The sequence below is a fragment of the Heterodontus francisci genome, chromosome 3 (assembly GCF_036365525.1).
Source record: "Heterodontus francisci isolate sHetFra1 chromosome 3, sHetFra1.hap1, whole genome shotgun sequence".
NCBI classification, from domain to species: Eukaryota; Metazoa; Chordata; class Chondrichthyes; order Heterodontiformes; family Heterodontidae; genus Heterodontus; species Heterodontus francisci.
In genome coordinates this window covers 106,994,985-107,016,122 of record NC_090373.1, presented here as the reverse complement: position 1 = coordinate 107,016,122, position 21,138 = coordinate 106,994,985, and the positions used below count along the sequence as shown (strand labels likewise).

The following is a 21,138-nucleotide window of genomic DNA, read 5'->3' as shown; positions in this document are numbered from 1 at the left end:
CTGCTGAGTGGTTCCAGCATTTCTTGTTTTTAATCCATTAACCACTGCTCTCTGTTTCCTGTCACTCAGACAATTTCATATGCATGTTGCTACTGTCTCTTTTCTTCTATGAGCTATAATTTTGCTCACAAGTCTGTTGTGTGGAACTGTATCAAATGCCTTTTGAAAGTCCACGAACACCACATCAACAGCATTGCCCTCATCAACCCCCACTGTAACTTCTTCAAAAAACTCCAGCAAGTTAGTTAAACATGATTTTCCTTTAACAAATCCATGCTGGCTTTCCTTAATTAACCCGCATTTGTCCATGTGCTTATTAATTTGGTCCCGAATTATTGTTTCCAGAAGTTTCCCCACCACTAAAGTTAAACTGACTGGCCTGTAGTTGCTGGGCTTACCTTTACATCCTTTTTTGAACAAGAAAGTAACATTTTCAATTCTCCAGTCCTCTGATACCACTCCTGAGTCTAAGAAAGACTGGAAAATTATGGCTAGTGCCTCTGTAATTTCCACTCTCACTTCCCTCGGTATCCTTGGATGCATCTCATCCGGCCCTGGTGCTTTATCAACTTTAAGAAAAGACAGCCTATCTAATGCCTCCTCCTTATCAGTTTTAAATCCTTCTAGAGTATCAATCACCTCTTCTTTCACTGTGGCCTCGGTAGCATCTTCTTCCTTGGTAAAGACAAATGCAAAGTATTCATTTCATACCTCAGCTATTCCCCCCACCTCCATGCATAAATCTCCCTTTTGGTCCCTAATTGGCCCAATCCTCCTTTTACCACCCTTGTATTATTTATATGCCTATAGAGGACTTGGGATTCGCTTTTATGTTAGCTGCCAGTCTCTTTTCATACTCTCTCTCTTTGCTTCTGTTATTTGCCTTTTCATAGAAAATAGGAGCAGGAGTAGGCCATTCGGCCCTTCGAGCCTGCTCCGCCATTCATTATGATCGTGGCTGATCATCCAACTCAGTAACCTGTTCCCGCTTTCACCCCATACCCTTTGATCCCTTTAGACCCAAGAGCTATATCTAACTCCTTCTTGAAAACATACAATGTTTTGGCCTCAACTGCTTTCTGTAGTAGTGAATTCCACAGGCTCACCACTCTCTGGGTGAAGAACTTTCTCCTCATCTCAGTCCTGAAAGGTTTACCCCGTCTCCTTAGGCTATGACCCCTGGTTCTGGACTCCCCCACCATCGGGAACATCCTTCCTGCATCTACCCTGTCAAGTCCTGTTAGAATGTTATAGGTTTCTATGAGATCCCCCCTCACTCTTCTGAACTCCAACAAATATAATACTAACTGACTCAATCTCTCCTTATATGTCAGTCCCGCCAGCCCAGGAATCAGTCTGATAAACCTTCGCTGCATTCCCTCTATAGCAAGAACATCCTTCCTCAGATAAGGAGACCAAAACTGCACACAATAATCAAGGTGTGGCCTCACCAAGGCCCTGTATAATTGCAGCAAGACATCCCTGCTTCTGTACTCAAATCCTCTCACTATGAAGGCCAACATACCATTTGTCTTTTTTACCACCTGTTGCACCTTCAGCAACCGGTGTACGGGAACACTCAGGTCTCGCTACATATTCCCCTCTCTCAGTTTATAGCAGTTCAGATAATCATCTGCCTTCCTGTTTTTGCTACGAAAGTGGATAACCTCACATTTATCCACATTATACTGCATCTGCCATGCATTAGCCCACTCACTCAACTTGTCCAAATCATTCTGAAGCATCTCTGCATCCTCCTCTCAACTCACCCTCCCATCCAGTTTTGTGTCATCTGCAAATTTGGGGACATTACATTTAGTTCCCTCATCTAAATCATTAATTAATTTCCCCTCTAAACCCATTTATATTCAGCCTGGTTCTCCATTGTATTATCTACCTGTCATCTGTCATAACCACACTTTTTCTTCTTCATCTTCATCTCTATCTGTTTTGTCATCCATTTTCATTCTCATTTTTGTGCCATTTCACACTCATGCCTCAGTCACTTTCCACAAATTTTGTCCATCCTTTATCTCCATACAATCCATTTCTCACACTCTCAATTCTCTGCTTTCTCTGCTTGCAGAAGAGAGTGCAAAACTGCAGGGAGAGGCAGAGAACCAAGGGGAAGGGGAGACGTAACCCTCAAGTATTAGCCATCTTGATGGCCACTGGCAATGCACAATCGCCTGGTCCACTGGAAAGTAAGTCTTGTTCTAGATGTTAGCATGAGCCTCCTGAGGCACTGGTGCTCATACATTTCGAGAGAGCTGAATCCACTGCCTGTAGACCTTATGTTAAAGGTCTTGCCTCCTTTGAGCTGGATCTCTATATCCATCCTCCTGTTGTATGATGCGGCATGTGGCTGAGGAGAAGGCAGCTGATGCTGCTCCTCTTGTTCCTCATTGGAGATGCAACGTTGAGCAACATAAGCTGTTTCCATGTCGTGGTGAAAGCTGACAGCAGGCCAGTGCAGATCAAGGTGAGTGAAGTCCAAGAGAGGTGAACTGACTTCCAAGAAGTTGGAGATCACCTGTCAAGTAGTACGAGCACACTCTCAGAAGAAGTGCTGCGAGTAGTAGCCTCTTCTCTGGTTGTGTTTGCACCTCTGCAGTTTCACTGTTTGAAGGCTTCCCAACCTGTTAGTTTCATTGAAGTAGCACTCCCCACTGTGCAGTCACCTGGCTGACCCTGGTGGGCTGTAGCCAGCTCAGGAAAACCATGCAGTGGTTGTTAAAATTAGAATGCTGGGTTAAATCCTGAGTTAATTGCCTCTTTGCTTATTTTAATGACTTACCTGACAGCTGCATGGAGGTTCCTCACTCACCTGCAGACCCATCCAGATTAAACCCGGAAATGGGCGGGATCATATCGGGTTCGCAACCCAGTGCTACTGTTTGGTTCTCTAACCCCTCATCTGCACTCGAACCTACCTCCCTTTGGCAGTTAAAATTCTACCTATGGCATCCATGTTCCTACATGCCATGGATCCATCCATGAAGAACTGTTCTATTATATATAAATTATTTCTGTCCTTTAAATTGTAAGGAAAGAACAATATTTAGTGTCTTGTATGTGTCCACTAAGAAAACAGGCCAGGATTAGAAACCATGTAGAACCATGTCCATAAATTGAAAATCAAGGTAGTTATGAAAGATTTATCTATTTCCTCTTTTTAAAATGAGTGGCTGCAATAATATTGCTATTTATTACAACAACAGAATTTAAAAGTAAAAAATTAACACTGCAATATTTTTATCACCTTGAAAACAATCGAAATTTAGACTGTCAAATAAAGCTCAAGATAACAATTGTCTTATCCAATATTTCCAGCTTCCAATCATAAATACATACCATATATTCAGTTAATCAGGATGCTGTTGTGTATTATTTACTTGTTTACAATATGTCTACTTAATTCAGTTTAGCCAATCAACGTCCAACTGAAAGACAGAGATTTACTCTGATGATATAAGTATTTATTTTGCTTGCAGCCAAAAGATTATGGTTTCCTATCATCAGTTGAAGTTTCTAACTGAGTCAGTGGATGTCATCATTTTTTTTTACCCATTGAGTATTTGATGAGGTTTTCAGCTTTGTTGATATTACAACTGAATTGAAATCAAACCAAGCAAGCGATTTACCACAAAGGCTCTGGTTAAGGCTGATTGATGCCCATAACCTATAACACAACAAGGAGTCAATGCCCTTAAGAAATGAGGGTGTGAGTAAATTGGTGCATATCTGAAATTTTACGCCTCTCCGGGAACAGGCTGGAGGCGGGGTATGGGGCGGGGGGGGGGGGGGGGTAGAATCGAGTGGGCAGTGGGGAGTGCCATTCCCATTGCCTACCCACCCCTGCTGCCATTTTACCAGCAGTGGGGGAGGTGGCAAACAGCCTGCCTGTCCCAGGCCAATTGAAGCCCTTAAGTGGCCAATTAATTTATTAGCAGAGGCCCAGGCACTTTGACAGCTGAGGAGGCTGCTTGTGGGTCTGAGGGTGGGTGGGGGGGCGGGACCCTCTTGATCGGACACCCTGTGTCCCACAAAGGCCACCGCCCCCTCCCCTGCAGCAGAAGCCACCTCTGCTAGTGCGCCTCCCCCTGCCCTCCTGACTGACCCCCACCGCCCTTGCTGGGGCCCAGCTGATTGTTTCTGTTAAGGCCAAAAACCCCTTTACCTTTTTCAGGGCTGGCATCCATGCTGCTCCTCACACTGGGTGCAGTCCCAGCAGTGGCCACCGTTCCTTGTGGTGCCGCTGAGACTGAAGAGCTGCCGGCCTGCTGATTGGCGGCAGCTCTCAGAGGTGGGACTTACTGCCTCAGAGGGGCGGAAATCCTGCCTGATGCCAATTAAGGGCCTGGACTACGCAAAATCGCTGCGTGGCTTTCTGGCCTGGCGGAGATGGGCTCTCCCCCAACTTTTAAGCTAGTGGGCAGAGTTAAATTCTGGCCCATAAAAAAGTTCACTTACTCAAAAGAAAAAGCAAAATGATACTCTTTTTACGATAAAAAGCTAATTGGTGAAAAATAAAGTACCATGGACTTGTGTCTTCAGTTATAATTAATTGGTTGCTAATATTCGCTGCATCATGCACTCGGTGACTGCGGAAAGCTGGTATGTCTATCTTAGCCATGTTTGAATTCTGTGTGAATTTCAGAATGGGAGTGCATGGGAAGCCAATTATTGGGTGAAGTTTCTAGACCTTAATTTATGATTGATACGTGGAGGTATTGGCAGAATAATTATCTGGTTGGAATGGTATTGTAAGTTAGGCTAAGATGATCAAAGCTGACTTGGCATGGGCAGCGCAGGAAAAGGAGTGTGGGCTAAAGATAGCAACAGCAGCTCAGGATTGAAACATCACAAAGATGGATGAATACCAAAACAAAAGCAAAATACTATGGATGTTGAAAATCTGAAATAGAAACAGAAAATGCTGGAAATACTCAGCAGGTCAGGCAGTCGAGCAGCAGCTGTGGAGATAGAAACAGGGTTAAATTTCAGGTCTGTGACCTTTTGTCAGAACTAGATAAAGGTAGGGATATCACAGTTTTTAAATACAGAGGCAGGGAATGATAGGAGGGTAGCGCGGGTACAGGAAGAATTGAAGGGAATGTCTGAGATCGGGTGGAAGGCTGAGGTGATTACGTGATAAAAAGGATGATGCTGCAAGGTAAAAAAGCATGGTCATAAGACAAATAAAGAAACAAAATATGGGTCTAGATCTCTGATCATAACTACTGGTCCCATTTCTTCAGACAGCAGGTGCTAGTAATGGTTCTGCTGTTGACGTTTGCACCTCCTGTCATTGGCAGCTCACTCAATATCCTTTCCATTGGTGTAACATGAGCTTTTGGGAGCTACAGAGCTGATGTTTAAAATTCTAAATTCAGGGATTCTCAACAGCACATTTTCTGCCTTCCCCCACAGCAAGTGATACCTTAGATCATTGTAGTTTTCTACATGTGGATTCCCCTGATTACAAATCATGGAAGAGGGGACAGAAACAAGGAAAGGAAAGTGAGGAGGCAACAATAATGGATAAAGCCAACCTGCTAGAATTCCTTACAATGCATCTCTAGGCCCTGAAAATCTTATTGGGATTTGAGTGAGGAGCAGTGCCTTTAACTTCAGTTCACTAATAAAACCCTGCATGAACTGTGCCACTTTTTGTATGATGATCTAGAGCCTGGAGAAATGATGTGCATGGCTAAAAATAATCATTCATACTTATTTGTCCAGAGAACTGTGATGAAGGAACATTGATTTTTTTAAATTCGTTCATGGGATGTGGGTGTCGCAGGCAAGGCCAGCATTGATTGCCCATCCCTAATTGCCTTTGGCAACTGAATGGCTTGTTAGGCCATTTCAGAGAGCAGTTAAGAGTCAATCACATTGCTGTGTATCTGGAGTCACATGTAGGCCAGATTAGGTAAGGATAGCAGATTTCCTTCCCTAAAGGGCATTCGTGAACTAGATGGGTTTTTACGATAATCGTTGATAGTTTCATGGCATCATTACTGAGACTAGCTTTCAATTCCAGATCTTTATTAATTAACTGAATTTAAATTCCACCAGCTGACGTGGTGGGATCTGAACCCTTGTCCCCAGCCTAATGCCCTGTACAAGCAGCGCTGATGGTTTCTGTGTATAAACTTGAGATGATGAACACATTGCAGGAAATTTCTCGGGAACTGCATGCCACCTTGGAGGTAGTGACAGCCCAAGATGCTTTTCCAGTAATAAAGCATAAAGAGGAGCTGCTAGTGACAGTGGTGATGTCCAACTCTTCAACAAATGCTTTGAGGGATAGCCTTAAAAGCTACACTAACGCAGGCCTTCCAAGTTCTGGAGCAGCCTATTCAGTTTGTAATGACTCTTGCGCCTGTTGACTGCAAGGAGGAGGCCATATATGTTGACTTCAGTTCCAAAGTCTCCAAATTACTAGAATTGTTGTCACCTCCCAAATCCATGCCCATCTTTCCCAGATTTCCATATTTAACGCACTCTAATCAGGTTTCTGTCCCTGCCGCAGTACCGAAACTGTTCTTATTCAAACCACAAATGACATCCTATATGACTGTGACAAAGGCAAACTATCCCTCCTCATTCTTCTCGACTTGTCTATAGCCTTTGACACTATTGACCACACCACCCTTCTGCAACTCCTCTCTACCATCATCCAGCTGGGTGGGACTGCATTCACCAGGTTCCATTCTTACCTATCTAATCCTAGACAATGATTTGCAATGACTTCTCTTCTGACCCCTGCACTCTTAACCTCTAGTGTCCCCAAAGATCTATCCATGGCCGCCTTCTATTTCTCATCTGCCTGCTGTCCCTCAGTGACAAAATCCAAAAACACTATCATTTTCCACATGCGTGCTGATGACCCTTAGCTCTACCTCACCACCACCTCTCTTGACCCCTCCACTCTCTCTAAATTCAGTAATAGATGAGCAGAAATTTCTTCCAACTAAATTTTGGGTAGATCAAAACCACTGTCTTTGGACCCCACCACCAGCCCTCTCCCTAGCAACTGTCTGAGGCTTAACCAGACTGTATGCAACCTTGGTGTCATATTTGGCCCTAAGACGAATTTCTGACCAAATGTTAGTGCCATCACTAAGACTCCCTATTTCCACCTGTGTAACATTGCCTAACTCTGCCCTGCCTCAGCTCATTGCTACTGAAACCCTTGTTGTTACTTTGGACTGGCCTCCCATGTTCTACCTTCTGTAAACTTGTGATCATCCAAAATTATGCTGCTTGTGCCTAATTCACACCAAGGCTGTAATTTTGTTCTTGTGGCGTGAGTCCTGACAATGGGCCCAAAAGCTTAGGGCAACCCTGCCTTGGCCATCTTTGGAACCTGGAGCCACATTTTACGGGGGTCAGGCGGGACTGCAGAAAGTGGTGGCCACTGCCAGGACTGCACCTGGAAGAAGAGGATGCCATGGAAGGACTTCACCCTCCCAGCCAGATAAGTGGGGTCTGGAGGTGCCGGGACCAGTCAGGCAGGCACTGGCAAGGTGAGTTGGGGACTGTAGGGTTGGTGAGGGCAGACAGCGCCATTGCTGCGGGGGTGGGGGGGAGTGTGGCTCTTGCCACTGAGGGGCTCCTCTGTGAACCACAGAGTGGCCAAATGGGTGGGCCCCCCCCGAGCCCACTGGGAAGCCACCAGGGTTTACCTGGAAGTACCCCTCATGGTGAAGGGCCCACCCACTGCTGGTTATATGCTAGTGGTGGTGGCAAGTGGCCCTTAATTGGCCTATTAAATGGCTCAATTGGTCTTTGAGTGGGAAGATGGCATAGCAGCGGGAAAATGACGGGCACTCCACCCCCACATTCCCTCACCATTTTATAGCCCCCCTTCCTCCTTCTAGCCTGTCCCCAGAGGGCTGGTAAAATTCAGCCGCAAGTTTTGTTTACCCATCACAGCTATGCTTGCTGACCTACATTGGTTCCCAATTAAGCAATGCCTCGATTTTAAAATTCTCATCTTGTTTCAAGTCCCCCAATGGCCTTGCTCCTGCCTGTCTCTGTAATCTCCTCCAACTGCACAACTCTGCGAGATCTCGGCGCTCCTCCAATTCTGGCTTCTTGAGCATCCCCGATTTTAATCACTTCACCATTGGTGGCTGCACCTTCAGCTGTCAAGGCCCTAAGCTCTAGAATTCCCTCCCTAAACTTCTCTATCTCTCTATCCCTCTTTCCTCCTTTGAGACATTCCTTAAAACCTACCTCTTTGACAAAGCTTTTGGCTATCTGTTCTAATATCTCCTCAAATTTTGTTTTATAATGCTCCTTTTATGTCTTGGATGCTTTTTTACATTAAAGGTGCTATATAAACACAAATTGTGTTGTTGTCTTTCCAGAGAGTGGAGCTTCTCCTAATGGCTGCATATGATGAAGCTTCAGACATAGGCCCCCATTGCTTGACACTGGAAAAGAAAGGCTGCTGGCAACTGGCCCCTCTAGCACAGCAACTTTACTGAGACAACAGTAAACTAAGGTCTAACAGGCTCCAGTGGAACAATCCCAGTCAGAGTAGGTACTCCAAAAGTAAGATAGCTAGTACAGAGAGTAGTCAGAATGTTAAGAATTGGTTCGAGGTGGGGTGACTGATTTGTTGGCAACTTTTGATCAATGTTATTCGGCAAATTGAACATAGCTTGACCACATAGAGTTTATTTCTTTATCCTTGCAACTGTTGAATGAAGACTTAGGTCATGTAAGTGTCAGCTTACAAAGGAAATAGGCAATAGTCTTTGACAGTGAAGGATTTTGAGTATGTGTTTGTGTGTGCGTGTGTAAGGGGGTGGGGGGTGGATGTGGCGATGGGAGGTGGAGACCACGCAAGTGTAAAGTGACTTTATTTTATAGACCCTCTTATTTATTGAAGCACTGGGCTATGCATTATATCCTCCTTTCTCTGGTTCCTGCCTCTCCTGTTCCATGTCTTCCCCTTTCTGTACACCTTCTTCATGCTATGGGTATGATGGTTCTCCCACTTTTCCCTATGATTCTTCAGCTTCTGGAAATGAAAAGCATTTATTCATTGCAATATGATTTATTAGCAAGCTACAATGATTCTGGAACTTGTCACTGGGCTGGATTGCAAACTCCAACTGCTCTATTATATGTGTTATCTTGGCATGGGCCTCAGTATACCCGTTGTCTCCCTTCAGTCTTCAGGAACTTCACTGGAAGTGTACGCCATGACTACAGGGATAGCCCTGATCACCAATTAACCATCTGAACACATTACTTTGAGTTATCATGGCTGATATGCCACATGATGAAAGTGCCAAGACTACTTCCTGCCTTGGCATTGGAGGTGATTGGCATTGCTCACTAGCTATACAACAATAGAATGAAAGCTTTTTCTGTTCATGAAATTGAGGGAGTTTTAAAACTTTGAGTGCCACATTTACTCCTTGCACCTCTGGGAACCCTGCCAGTCTGTAGAACAGGTTAGCTCTTTCTATTTGATTTTTCTGGTTCCATTGGGAAGGAAATTATGTGTGTGGCATACCTGAAGAAAATATCAGTCATTTTTTTTATGCAGTGTTGAGCTGCAGACTGTCAAATGTGGCAAAGGTCACCAGATGTTGCAAAGAAAATGTTCAAGGTGGTGTTGACTTTGACTGGTACAAACACTGCTGTTCCCCTGGTGGAAATTGGGAACAGATCATCAGTCAGCAGCTGACACATCTCTCTAGCCTCCGACAGGAAGCATCGCCATCTAAGGCACTGATGTGAAGAAAAATCCAAGTAAGATCTTCTTGCATTGTAGAATTTGCTGATTGCGTGTGTGTGTAGGGAACAGACACCTCAATCTAAGATCCTTCAATCAATCTTCTATTTTTTCCTCTTCAAAACATAGAAATAAAGGGATTTCCATTGGGAAATCTCTGTTCCCAGTCCACAAGTGTATCTTTTGCACAGCTGACTAAATAGGGCAGTGAAAGTCTCAGCAGGACCTTGCAAACACCAAACAAAATGATATTCAGGCAAAGTAAGACAAACCTTCAGCGCTCAAATGTGGTGTCCACCTCAGGGATTCGATTGTGCTGCTCAAACTGCCACTTTTATATGATTGGTTTTAATTAGGGTGAGGGTTGGCGTAGATCTTTAGGAAAATGGAGCCGGAACGTTAGTCACATCTACTTCAACTCATTTAAATGTAGTAGGCCAAACTTTAGCTGGGTGCACAATGGAAATGGTGGCTCTATCTGCAAGAAAGTTTGGGTGCAATTCTTTTACTAGTGGAGTTGAACCAATTATCATTTGCTGAGTTGAGCACCCAAAATGGCTTGGAAATGGGTGGTGAATCAATTGATAATTCAACCATTGATTTGTGTTACAATTGCTTAACAGGGCTAGGGAGAAGGAGAGGGAGTGTAGAAGACTTGTGGAAAAAAAGGAGGATACTTTCTGGATGGTGGCGCAACACCACCAAACTCAATATCCACAATGCCTTCCACACTTTCCCTGAGAAATAGAGCAAAGGTTATCCCATAGGGAATTAGAGTCTCGATGGTTATAGGTTGCCCCCCACCCCACCCCACCCCATTGTCCCTCCCCAGCCTTGTGCTACTCCCAACCCCCCAAATCAGGTCCTCTCCCAATGATTGTGGGCACACTTCAGCTGCATTTTACAGGCACAGGTCCACCTGAGCCATTGGCCGGTACACTCTCAATTTGTCCAATGTCACAGCTTTGGTCTCATAAAATGCCTCTGAATGTATTGATATAAAAACTGATGTGCCTTCTTGTTTAAAAGACACATATAAGTACTATGATGAAGTATTTTCTGCTGTCTAACTGTCAACCAGCTAATAGATGTTACTTCGGTTTACTTATTTTAAATGACTCCACTGTGTATATTCATATATAAAAAAAGTTTTACATGAGAGGATTCGAATCCATTACCAGCAGCAGAATAATGAATTTTTGATAGGACCAATTTTGTGGGTGGACATTTCTCTTGTTATTTTATTCCTATCAGTTTCTAATTTTGGATATGCATTGAAATAAAACTGAATGTTCCACCGCTGGCATTCATACAGCACTCACAATTACTACTACTAATACAGTAGGCCCCAAAGAGAAAATCAACTTATAGCTTTATAGATGTTGCTAAGGCAACACTTGAATGGCAATAATATGATAGCAATGGTGATGTGCAGTGTTAGCATCATATCTGACAGAATATCCTGGAGGTGCTGGTGATCAATAATTTCCCACCTAAATTTTCATCCTTTCGTGAGATACTGAAAATCCTCCAAAGCTGTCAGAAGAGTTAGAGGTTTTAAGCATTAATGTTGCCTTAGCAACATCTCCAGACATTTTAAGAGGTAAAATTTTAATTTGTCGTGCAAGAAGCTGACTGTTCATAAAGGCTCCAGCTAATATTAATGCTTAAAACCTCTAACTCTTCTGACAGCTTTGGAGGATTTTCAGTATCTCACGAAAGGATGAAAATTTAGGTGGGAAATTATTGATCACCAGCATCTCCAGGATATTCTGTCAGATATGATGCTAACACTGCACATCACCATTGCTATCATATTATTGCCATTCAAGTGTTGCTAATGACCAGTGGAAGGCCCCATAAATTTTAAATTTCTCCCTCCCTTAAGGAGTGAATTGATACAGGTGATCAATGTACTCCTTCCCTAATGGGATATTGAACTTTTGGAATTAAAAGTAGATGTTGCCTATCCTGCCCAATAGTCACCCAACACAGCTTCAATGTTGGAAACCCCGGAGGGTTGCAGCAGCTAGCCCCCGACCACCACTCTCCCCACCACCATCTTTGCATTAGCTTCACCAGCACAGATAAGAATTATACCAGAATACCGTCAAAAAATATAAAATAGGCTGACTTAGGAAAATCCTTTGGGATCAGTGGCACATTCCTTGGGCAGCCAAATTGCCTATCCGAACCACTCACGCAACTTAGCCAATTTAGAGAGAAATCCTGGCTAACTTCTCTGAGCCACATTCAGGAGTGCCTGAGATTTGATGGCCAGTCTATTCAGACTTAGATATTTCAGCCAGCGCAACAGTAAAGGAGCAAAGATTGGCCACAGAGCCAAGGACTGGGAAAGTGAAAATCTGCCAAGATTTCACCATGCCTCCCCACCCCCCCCACACCCTCCGACCATCCCCCCCTTATCATATTCAACAACCATTGATGAAAGTGCACATGAATGGGCATCATACAATGTGATATTTCCCACCGCTATATCGCTTGCCAGGCTTACTCATGAGTAATGGCTAAGTGAATGGCTTACTGGGAGGTGACTGCCACTATTGGAATTGTACCCCAGCAAAGCAACAAAAGCATTCAGGAGAGGAGGGCCTGCGAGAAAATTTAAGCAAAGAAAGAAAAGGAAATTGTACACTAATATAATTACCCACTCAAAAAGGAGTCAAGACAGGTAGAAGCCGTTCAATAATATTTGAAATCTGGACATCAGGAGTTGGGTTGCTAATTCCACATTCTTGCCCATTAACCTGTTCTACCTGTTTAGTATTATCTGCCAATGAACAGCATTAATGCCAATTGCATCATTATTTTAATTTTTTAAAAAACACAACTGCTGGAAATCTGAAGCAAAGGAAAGAAATGCTGGAAATACACAACAGGTCAGTTAGTAACTGTAAAGAGAAATGCGAGATTAATGTTTTGGGTCTAAGTCTTTCTCAGAACTCAGGTGTAATCTGTGGCTGTCCTGGATTTGGAGGAGAAAGAGGAAATCCAACAGAGGGAATAAAGGCAGGTGTGCTTGCAATTTAAGAATTTGGTGTCCAACTGAAGGTGACCCAGGACATAAGTGATACCACCCAGTTACAATGGCTTGGTCCTGTTAGCAGAGTGGGCATTGGATGTAAAGTGCTTTGCAAGCTGTGTCACTGATATGGTACCATGTTGTAGTCTGAATGCTTGGTGTAAGTATACTACAAGCATTCCCTTTACTTAAGCTTTCCTTGGCACTGTTCCTTAGCCTTGAGATTTGTTAGGCTGGATTTAATGGTCCACCTGGAGACGGGCTGGGAGATGGGAGGACCCATAGAATTGCGACGGGAGGCGGGAGCGCGGAGGGCCTGTTGCCTTTCCATCGCACCGTGATGAAGTCGGGGGTGGGAAAGGCCAAAGATGGCGTTCCCAACCAGGAACCAATTGAGGCCCTTAAGTAGCCAATTATTAGCCACTTAAGAGCCTTTTCCCACCATCACTGGAATTAAGCCAGTGGTGGAGGGGGGCCTCCTGTAGTACCAACAGTAGCCATCGCTCTCAGTGGCATTGCGAATATTACTGAGCTGCCAGCTCTCTGATTGACCAGCAGTTCTTGGAGCCTCAATTCCCATTTTTATAGGGATGGGGATCCTGGCATTGGGTACTTACGTGCTCCGAAAGGCTGACGTGGGGTTCCCCTCGCCTTTTTGGCCCGGTGTTGAGAGCCCTGCTTGTGCGTCTAAATCCAGCCCGTTGTGTCCATTTGTTGCAATAAGCTGTGGGTGTGCATTTACCATTTTTGTCACCTTTTACCATGCCTGCTAGAAAGTAGCTTTGTCAAAAAAGAGGTTTCCAAAGCTTGCCCAAAAATGCCATTTTTTTTGAGTGATTCCTCCTCAAGCAGAACCTCCAGGCTGTCCCCAGGGAAGGAGGCAATTCCTGCCGCACTCCCTGCCACTTTCTTTCCACAGCAGTCAGCATTCAAAGAAAACAGTGCTGCACCCCTTTGAGAGATGCTGCAGTTTTTATTATCCACAGTCTAGGTGACTCAGCACTTACTGGTCACATAACAATGTGCAGGAAGCTGAGGCAATTCATTTAAATTAGCTAACCTTATGGAATGTAGCAGAGTAAACCAACCACAGAACCAGCATGGGGCGACTCTGAGCATTGGGAGCACGAAACACCTTTCAGTCCAATCATGGATTCAGTTCTTATGAAAAATTAGCAAAGTTCTTTTTATAGCTGATGCATTGACATAACATGCTCTATTCTGCACTAGTGCACAATCACGCTATTGTCATGAAAACATGCAATGCTGAACGATGAATTTTAATTCATCAATTGGAAACCTAAATGAAACTTTTAAAAAAGAAAGGTGGAAACCTAAATGCAACTTTTAAAAAGTCAGCCACTAAGATGGCCACCGCAATTTACATTGAAATACCTCACATTCCAAGGTATCCAGGTGGAGATGGATGTCTGAATAGCCCTCATCCAGAATGGCTTGAGCAGTTTGAATGAGTTATCTGGTATCGCCTTTGTTCGCAAGACATTCAAAGTCATCTTGGAACATTAACACTAGTGTAGAAGAACCTCAGGAGGTAACTATTACAACAGTAAGACCTGAGAGAGATTGGATTTCTTAGACTTGGATCTCATTAAAGTGCAAAAGAGAATGCACTGGGACAATGCATTCTCTCCATCTGTGTGTAAACTTGGAGTTTCTTTTGGACACATCAGACCAGCTTCTGAGTTTTAACCAGTGCAGGACCCAAGTGGTCTGTCTGTCTCTCTCTCTCCAGACAACACTGAAAATTTTGAACCCTGTCAGCAGGCTGCAAAACATCCAAGTCCATCATTGTTGCAGAGACTCCAGGGACAAAACCATTTACATCACTGTCTCCAAGAAAACCCTGGCCACTCCTACCAGTCAGAAACTTCAGGACCACAAATTCATCCTGAAAACAACTGAATTACCAGACTCCTCAGACTGTATATTATTTTATTTGTTCTGGACTCTGATCCAACCAAACTATCCTTCTTTGCTCTGTAATCTCTTTGTGTGTGTGTATGTCTGAAAGTTGGAGCATAGTTTATTCTTTTTACTTAGATTGGGACTTGATTTTAAGTACAATAAACTAACCTCTTTCTTGTTAAAACTCCAGAAAACCTATCTGAATGGTTATTTTATGATCATAGTACATGAAGGTTTAAACGCTCACTGAATTGGTAAACACATCCACTGTTTAAAAGAGATAAATCCTGTTGTGGTCATACAAGGAGAGGGACAAGAGGGGAGCCTTTCAATCCCTCTTCACTTGATCGTAGCACTATGTTGACAACTCAGTGGATTTACATACCGGGAATTTCCTTGTAGCTCTTCCCACCGTACTGCTGTAACTCAGTCAGAAGTAAAGGCCTGCTATCTGACCCGAACCCGATGGAACCCAACGACACCTGTCGGGTTCGGATTGGGTCAGGTTGCACTTCCAGGTCCAGCATTCGGTCGCGGGTCAGGCCGGGTCAGACACGATCTATCACAGGTAAGTGGCTCCAATGTTAATTTAATTTTTGGACTAGAAATGTGGTTTTGTTACAGTTATTTTAAGCTTGTGCAGATCAGCAACAAAGTGAAAAACGGAAGGTAAGTTAACTGATGGTCGGGTCGGGCGCGGGAAAAAATGGAAGGACTTGGGCCGGGTCAGGCTTGGCTCGGATGTGGTTCTGTCAGGCTCGGGTCATGTTTATTTTTGCAGACCCGAGCAGGCCTTTAGTCAGAAGTGTGGCAGAAACCCTGGGCCTGATTTTTCTTCTTGGGTCAGGAAATGGATGTTGGGACTGTTTCGAAGTCCTGATCCTGTCCATAGAGGGAAGCAGTCACAGGCTCTGCATGGGGCCGGCTGTTAATTGGCTGGAGGGCGGGTTGGGTGGCCAATTAGTGGCTGCAGAGGCAGGAATGGAGGTGGGATTGAAGAAGTGTGGGCCAGATTTAAAACAGACCATGACACCCATCATTGTGGCTGCTGTTTTACTGATTCAGTTGCAGTAGCAGACATGGAGCAGGAAAAGCAGTGTTGGAATCTGGGACAGGGCTGCCCCTCACTTTGTAGATGCAGACCTGGAGGTCTTCCTTCAGGAACTGAGGGAGAGGATGGAGGTCCTTTTTCTGGGGTGGGGGGGTGGTGGGTGGTAGTGGGAGAGTGGCAGGAGCTGACATGGATCAAGCTGGCTGAGAACCGGAGCAGATGGAGTGTGGTCAGGAGGAACTGAGTGCGGTGCAGGAAAATGTTCAATGATCTTATTCGGTCTGGCAAGGTGAGTGCAATGCCAGACCCTCGTGACTGGCCTCTGGGCATTCAACCTCCAGCAGACACTCCAGCTGCGGAACCTCAGGACACATGTTGCTTCTGAACATGGGAAGAATGTGTGATCAGGATACTTACTGACCCCTCAGCAAGACTCAGAGCCATAGCACTGCTGAGGACCTGCCAGCATTGAGACATGCAGCTTCTTATGTACATGAGCCATTGACATTGGCCATAAAGGCCAGCAGTGCCTTATCTCTCTCTCTCTTGTCCTTGTAGGAGAAGCAGGTACATAATGCCCGTGAAAGGATGCAGACCGCAGGACGGGTTCCCAACCTACACCCCGTCACCACCATGGAGGAGGGAGCACTGGAGATTACCAAGGTGGCCGAGCATGAGCAAGTTGGGAAAAGCAAGATGGCCATCCCTGGTGGAGAGGGTGAACAGATACTGCAATATATAGATGAATGATGTGAAGTGTACTCTAGCCCATCCAACAGCATGCCAAAGACTCAGCTGCATTGGAAAGCATCAGCAGGTGTCTCCCACAGGGTCAAACGATGCGGGGAAAAGAAACATTCCTGTGTCTGCACCGGGGCAAGTGCTGCCAGCAGAAATATCAGAGCAAGCACACCCTCTATCAGCTCAGATACAGTCATGTCGGTGGGACCTCATGTGCGCATAGTGAGGGTGGCGCTGGGTGATGAGCATGTCTTAAATGAGCAGGAGGAGATGACGGAGGCAGAGGCAGCTGAGGGCAGTCCCCCTTAGAGGATGAAGAACAGACACAGCCGTGCTGTACAGCTGGGTGCAGATACAGGGCTTCAATAGTCACAAGAAAGGAGGCTCTGCATAGATCAGCAGCAACAGATGTGCTCCCACATGTCAGAGTTCCCCGAAGTAGAGTGGGGTCATGGGCTAAGAACGGAGGAGTCCAATCAGCTTATGAACTCTACCATAGCTCAAGGCTTGAGTGCATGTGCTCGTCCATTGAGAGAGCGATCAACCTCATGGAGAGCCATAGGTGGCAGCACTTGGAATGCATGCAGGAACTGTACACTGATGTTCACAAGATGCATGCCTCCCTCAGTGGTTCTGGTGGTACAGAAGTGTTTGGAGGGGATACCAGTTGTGCCCAGCTCCTCTCCAGCCATCCGGAGAGCCAGCCAAGGGCTGGGGCAGTCACCGAGGAGGATGAGGGTGCCAACCCTCATGGGGTGTCTTTATCATCATTATCAGCCTCCTCGGCCTCTCTGACTGAGGAATCATCTGTGCAGCAAGGCCCAGTGACAGAAGCTGTCCCTGCAATGACATCAGTGCAGCAGCCTGTGAAGGTGCCCCCACAGGCACCACTACAATGGGGATGTTACGTGCATCTCAGCCGCAAGCTGAGACAAGTGAGCAGGCTGCCTCCACCTCATCTGAGGCCACAAGGGAAGCACCGCATAGAAGTAGCTGAGAATGGAGGCCACCACTTTGGCAGAACATTGAGTGGGTCACAGGGGTTTGTTTCACATGCAACTGTTCACTTGTTCTATTTTTCAACACCATGTAAATAGTGATACATGACATGTGAGCTTCCATTCTTTAATAGTGAGACAAAGAAAGAGAGATGAACTGGTGAAGGGGAGCAAGGGTCCTTGCACAGGGACAGTGAAGCTTCTGGGCAGATGTTCATCCTTCAGTGGTGGTAAAAGTGGATCTGTTCCACTTTGCGTCTTCAATGGAAACACTCTCACAGGCTGCTCAAAGTGAGTTCCAGACCATGCTGTCTTCCTGGGTTAGAAGAACTCAGCTGAAACATGCCTGGATCAGATGATCCCAGTTGTTGATGGCATCCTGACAAGACCCTCGAGTCCCTCGGCGGGCCCTGACCACCTCCCTGTGCAGCCAGGGCACCTCGTGTTCTGTATCTTCCTCCTCCTCCTCTTCCTCCTCCTCCATGTCCTGCTCCTCCTTTTCCTCCTATGAGCTGTGTCATTCCAGGGTCTCACCCTCTTCAAGGTCCACACCTCTCTGCAGGGCCAAGTTTTGGGGAGGGCAACAGACCACCACAATGACCGAGACCCTTGCAGGAGTGTATTGCAGGCCACCCCATCTGATCGGTCCAGGCACTGATGGCCTGCACAATGGTTGTCCTGGTGAACAGATGGCTTCTGTTGTAGCACCTCTGTTGCTCTGTCTCGGGATCCTGTAAAAGGGTGAGCTGCCATCTGTTCAAAGGATATCCCTTGTCCCCTAGAATCCATCCACAGAGATTTGGGGGTGGAGTGAAGAATTGTAGCAGCCTGGACTGCTGGAAGATGAAGTAGCCATGGCAGCTGCCAGGAAAGTGAGTGCACACATGGTGGAAACTGTTGTTGTGATCACAGACCATCAGACCATTGAGGGAGTGGAAGCTCTTCCTGTTGATGAATCTCACTGCCCGGTTACTGGGTGCCATGATGGCCACATGGATGCAATCAGTTATGCTCTGCACCTGAAGGAATCCATCGAAGGAAGGGAATGCATTGCCCTCTGTGCCTGTGAGGCCTCATTTATCTGGAATTGAATGTACTGTCTAGCTCTCACAAAAAGGGCATCAGTAACCTGTGAGATGCAATGGTGTGCAGCCATTGCAAGATGCCACCAAGGTCCACAGCTGATCCTTGGAAAGAGCTAGAGGCAAAGCAGTTCAAGGCTGCAGTGACCTTCACGGCTACTGGCAGAGCATGGTGAGCAGTGCTGTGAGGTATGAGTTCTTCTGCGACGAGGACACAAACTGTCTGGAGAGTTGCAGTCTCCGGTGGCACAGGTTCTCCAACAGCTCAAGGTAGCTCCATCTTCAGGGGTACATCCTATGGTGATGGTATGACCTTCATTGCCTACCTGCCCCATTGTCCCTCTCCATTGCTCTCCTCATGCTTGGGCTGTGTCCATTCTATGGAGGGTGTTGCTCCTCATTGCCACTGGACTGGAAATTTAAGAGTCATGTTCCCTTCCAGCTGCTTCATTCCTTGTGCTCAGGTGGCCTCCCAATTGTGTATGGAAGCCATGCCCACTCCTCTTATGCCTCATAATGCCAGGAAGGTGACAACCCCCTGCACTGCCTGAGTGCATAGTCAACACTCTCCTCACAACCTGCGCATACCTGATGGCACCTGTGTGCCAATGGCTGAGTGACCCTCCTTTTATGAATTTGCCTAATTCTGCTGTGTGCCGCCTCCATACACCTGGTGTGCCCCTGACCCAGTGTGCAGCCTATGTCCCCCCCATCAAAATCTCAAGCTGTCCATCTCTGGGCTCTCAATTGCCTCTTTAACTGATTAATTAACTTAATTGATCTTATTAGCGAGTTGATGGGTTCTCAGGGCCGGTCTTCCCCCCCCCCCGAATGAAACACGGTGGCAGCAGTAGGAACGGCGATGGGTAACAGGCACGCCAGCTGGCGCCGCTATTTTCAGCACCTGTCTGCCTTCATTCCCGCTACCGGCGGACCTAAAAATCCAGCCCTCTATTTTCACCACACTTCGTGCAAAGTTGCAGTGGTAGTTTGGGAACAATGCTAAGAATTCTGAGCCATAGAACATCTGAATGATATGGCAATACCACTAATTCTACACTCTAACCACCAATGTTTCTGTTCCTTCCACACCTTCCCTGCTAAACAAATCAATTGTAGTCTTCTCAAATGGTGTTAAGATATTTTTCCTTTCTGCACCTTACCACCTGTCGCAAAATACACCATTTGCTATGTGCTAATTTGCCCTGAAGAGGAAGAGCAATAGGACTCAAGGCATAAAGATGATGTGGATCATGGAAATTCCTTCTTGCATTACATAGTCCCATGATGACATGCTTAATAATGTTTATGTAATCTAACTATTATAGCCTGTACACCACAAATTACTGTTCCTATCATTAATGGACAAATATGACATCCACCTGCTCGCAAATGATAACTCATTTATTTTACATGGGTTACAATAACATGCAGATTCTATAATACACATGGGTTAAGTGTTTGTTGCTAATATCACCAGCAGCAATTTCTAGGCCATAAGTATCTTACTTGCCACATCCTGGTTAATATTACTCTGCCAGAAAACATTTTTGGGTGCTTATTTTCCTGGGCTTGTGATTTACAGTAATATTTAGGTATTACCCTTATGCTCAAACCTTTATGCAATTTTTCCCTCCTTTCCTCTCAGGATTGTTCAACCTTCAAACTGCATTTTCTATTTATTTCTGACCCTTCCTTGCCCTCCAAGAATGTTCGCCTGATGCTTCATTATAACATCTAGCAGAGCTTGGGAGTCCTTTGTCATTGAAATATGCTTTTTTTTGCTGGCAATCAGCCATTTGTTCCTATAATTGCACATTCCAGTTTGTGAGATTTAGACATAATTTGCTCATTAGGTGCTTGAGAAGTGTTAAAGCATTGTTGTTTGAGATACATTGTGATTGGCTGATATTTCTCATTACAGCTAACAGAACCATTTTTTGATGGAATCGCATTGCCAAATCATAGGCTCTTGTGTTTTACAATTAATGATAAAAAGCAGGCCTCATTTTGAATATTTTGTTTGAGAGTAATTTGAGGCCACAGTTCCTGATTGAGAGACTAATTAAATACATTAGTTGAAAAAGTGCTCTATTTTGAATTCAACAGCTTTGCAATTCTGTGCTTCAGTGATCGCTGCAAGAGCCCCCATATGTTGCTTGCATATAGTGTGAAGGGGGAAAACATTTAAATCCATTGGAATTAAATACACATTTGTAACAGTTGGATGATTCACTCCTTCCTAAGTTTATTTCTTTCATTATAGGACAGCTTTCCCTCTCGTTTTGGAGGAATTCATTTTGTCAATCAGCCTTGGTACATTCATGCTCTTTATACTGTCATTCGGCCCTTCCTGAAAGAGAAGACCAGAAAAAGGGTAAGACAAATATATTGATTTTTAAAGGATATAAAGCTACTTACAATCTGTTATCAGCATTCTACATCAACAGTATCTATGCTGTAGACCTGAAAATTAACAATTTCCTTTGTTCACCAAAGCGTAACAGATTATTCATAGCAATGGTGCAATTATC

General features: G+C 45.1%; 1 protein-coding gene across 1 annotated transcript in view; it reads left to right on the top strand.

The window, feature by feature from the left end:
- clvs2 (clavesin 2) overlaps positions 1–21,138 on the top strand; it is an 89,477-nt gene that overhangs the window by 46,309 nt on the left and 22,030 nt on the right. Inside the window, exon 3 of the mRNA XM_068025369.1 lies at positions 20,871–20,981. Coding sequence (XP_067881470.1) covers positions 20,871–20,981 — 111 coding nt within the window. The remainder of the gene's footprint in view (positions 1–20,870; positions 20,982–21,138) is intronic.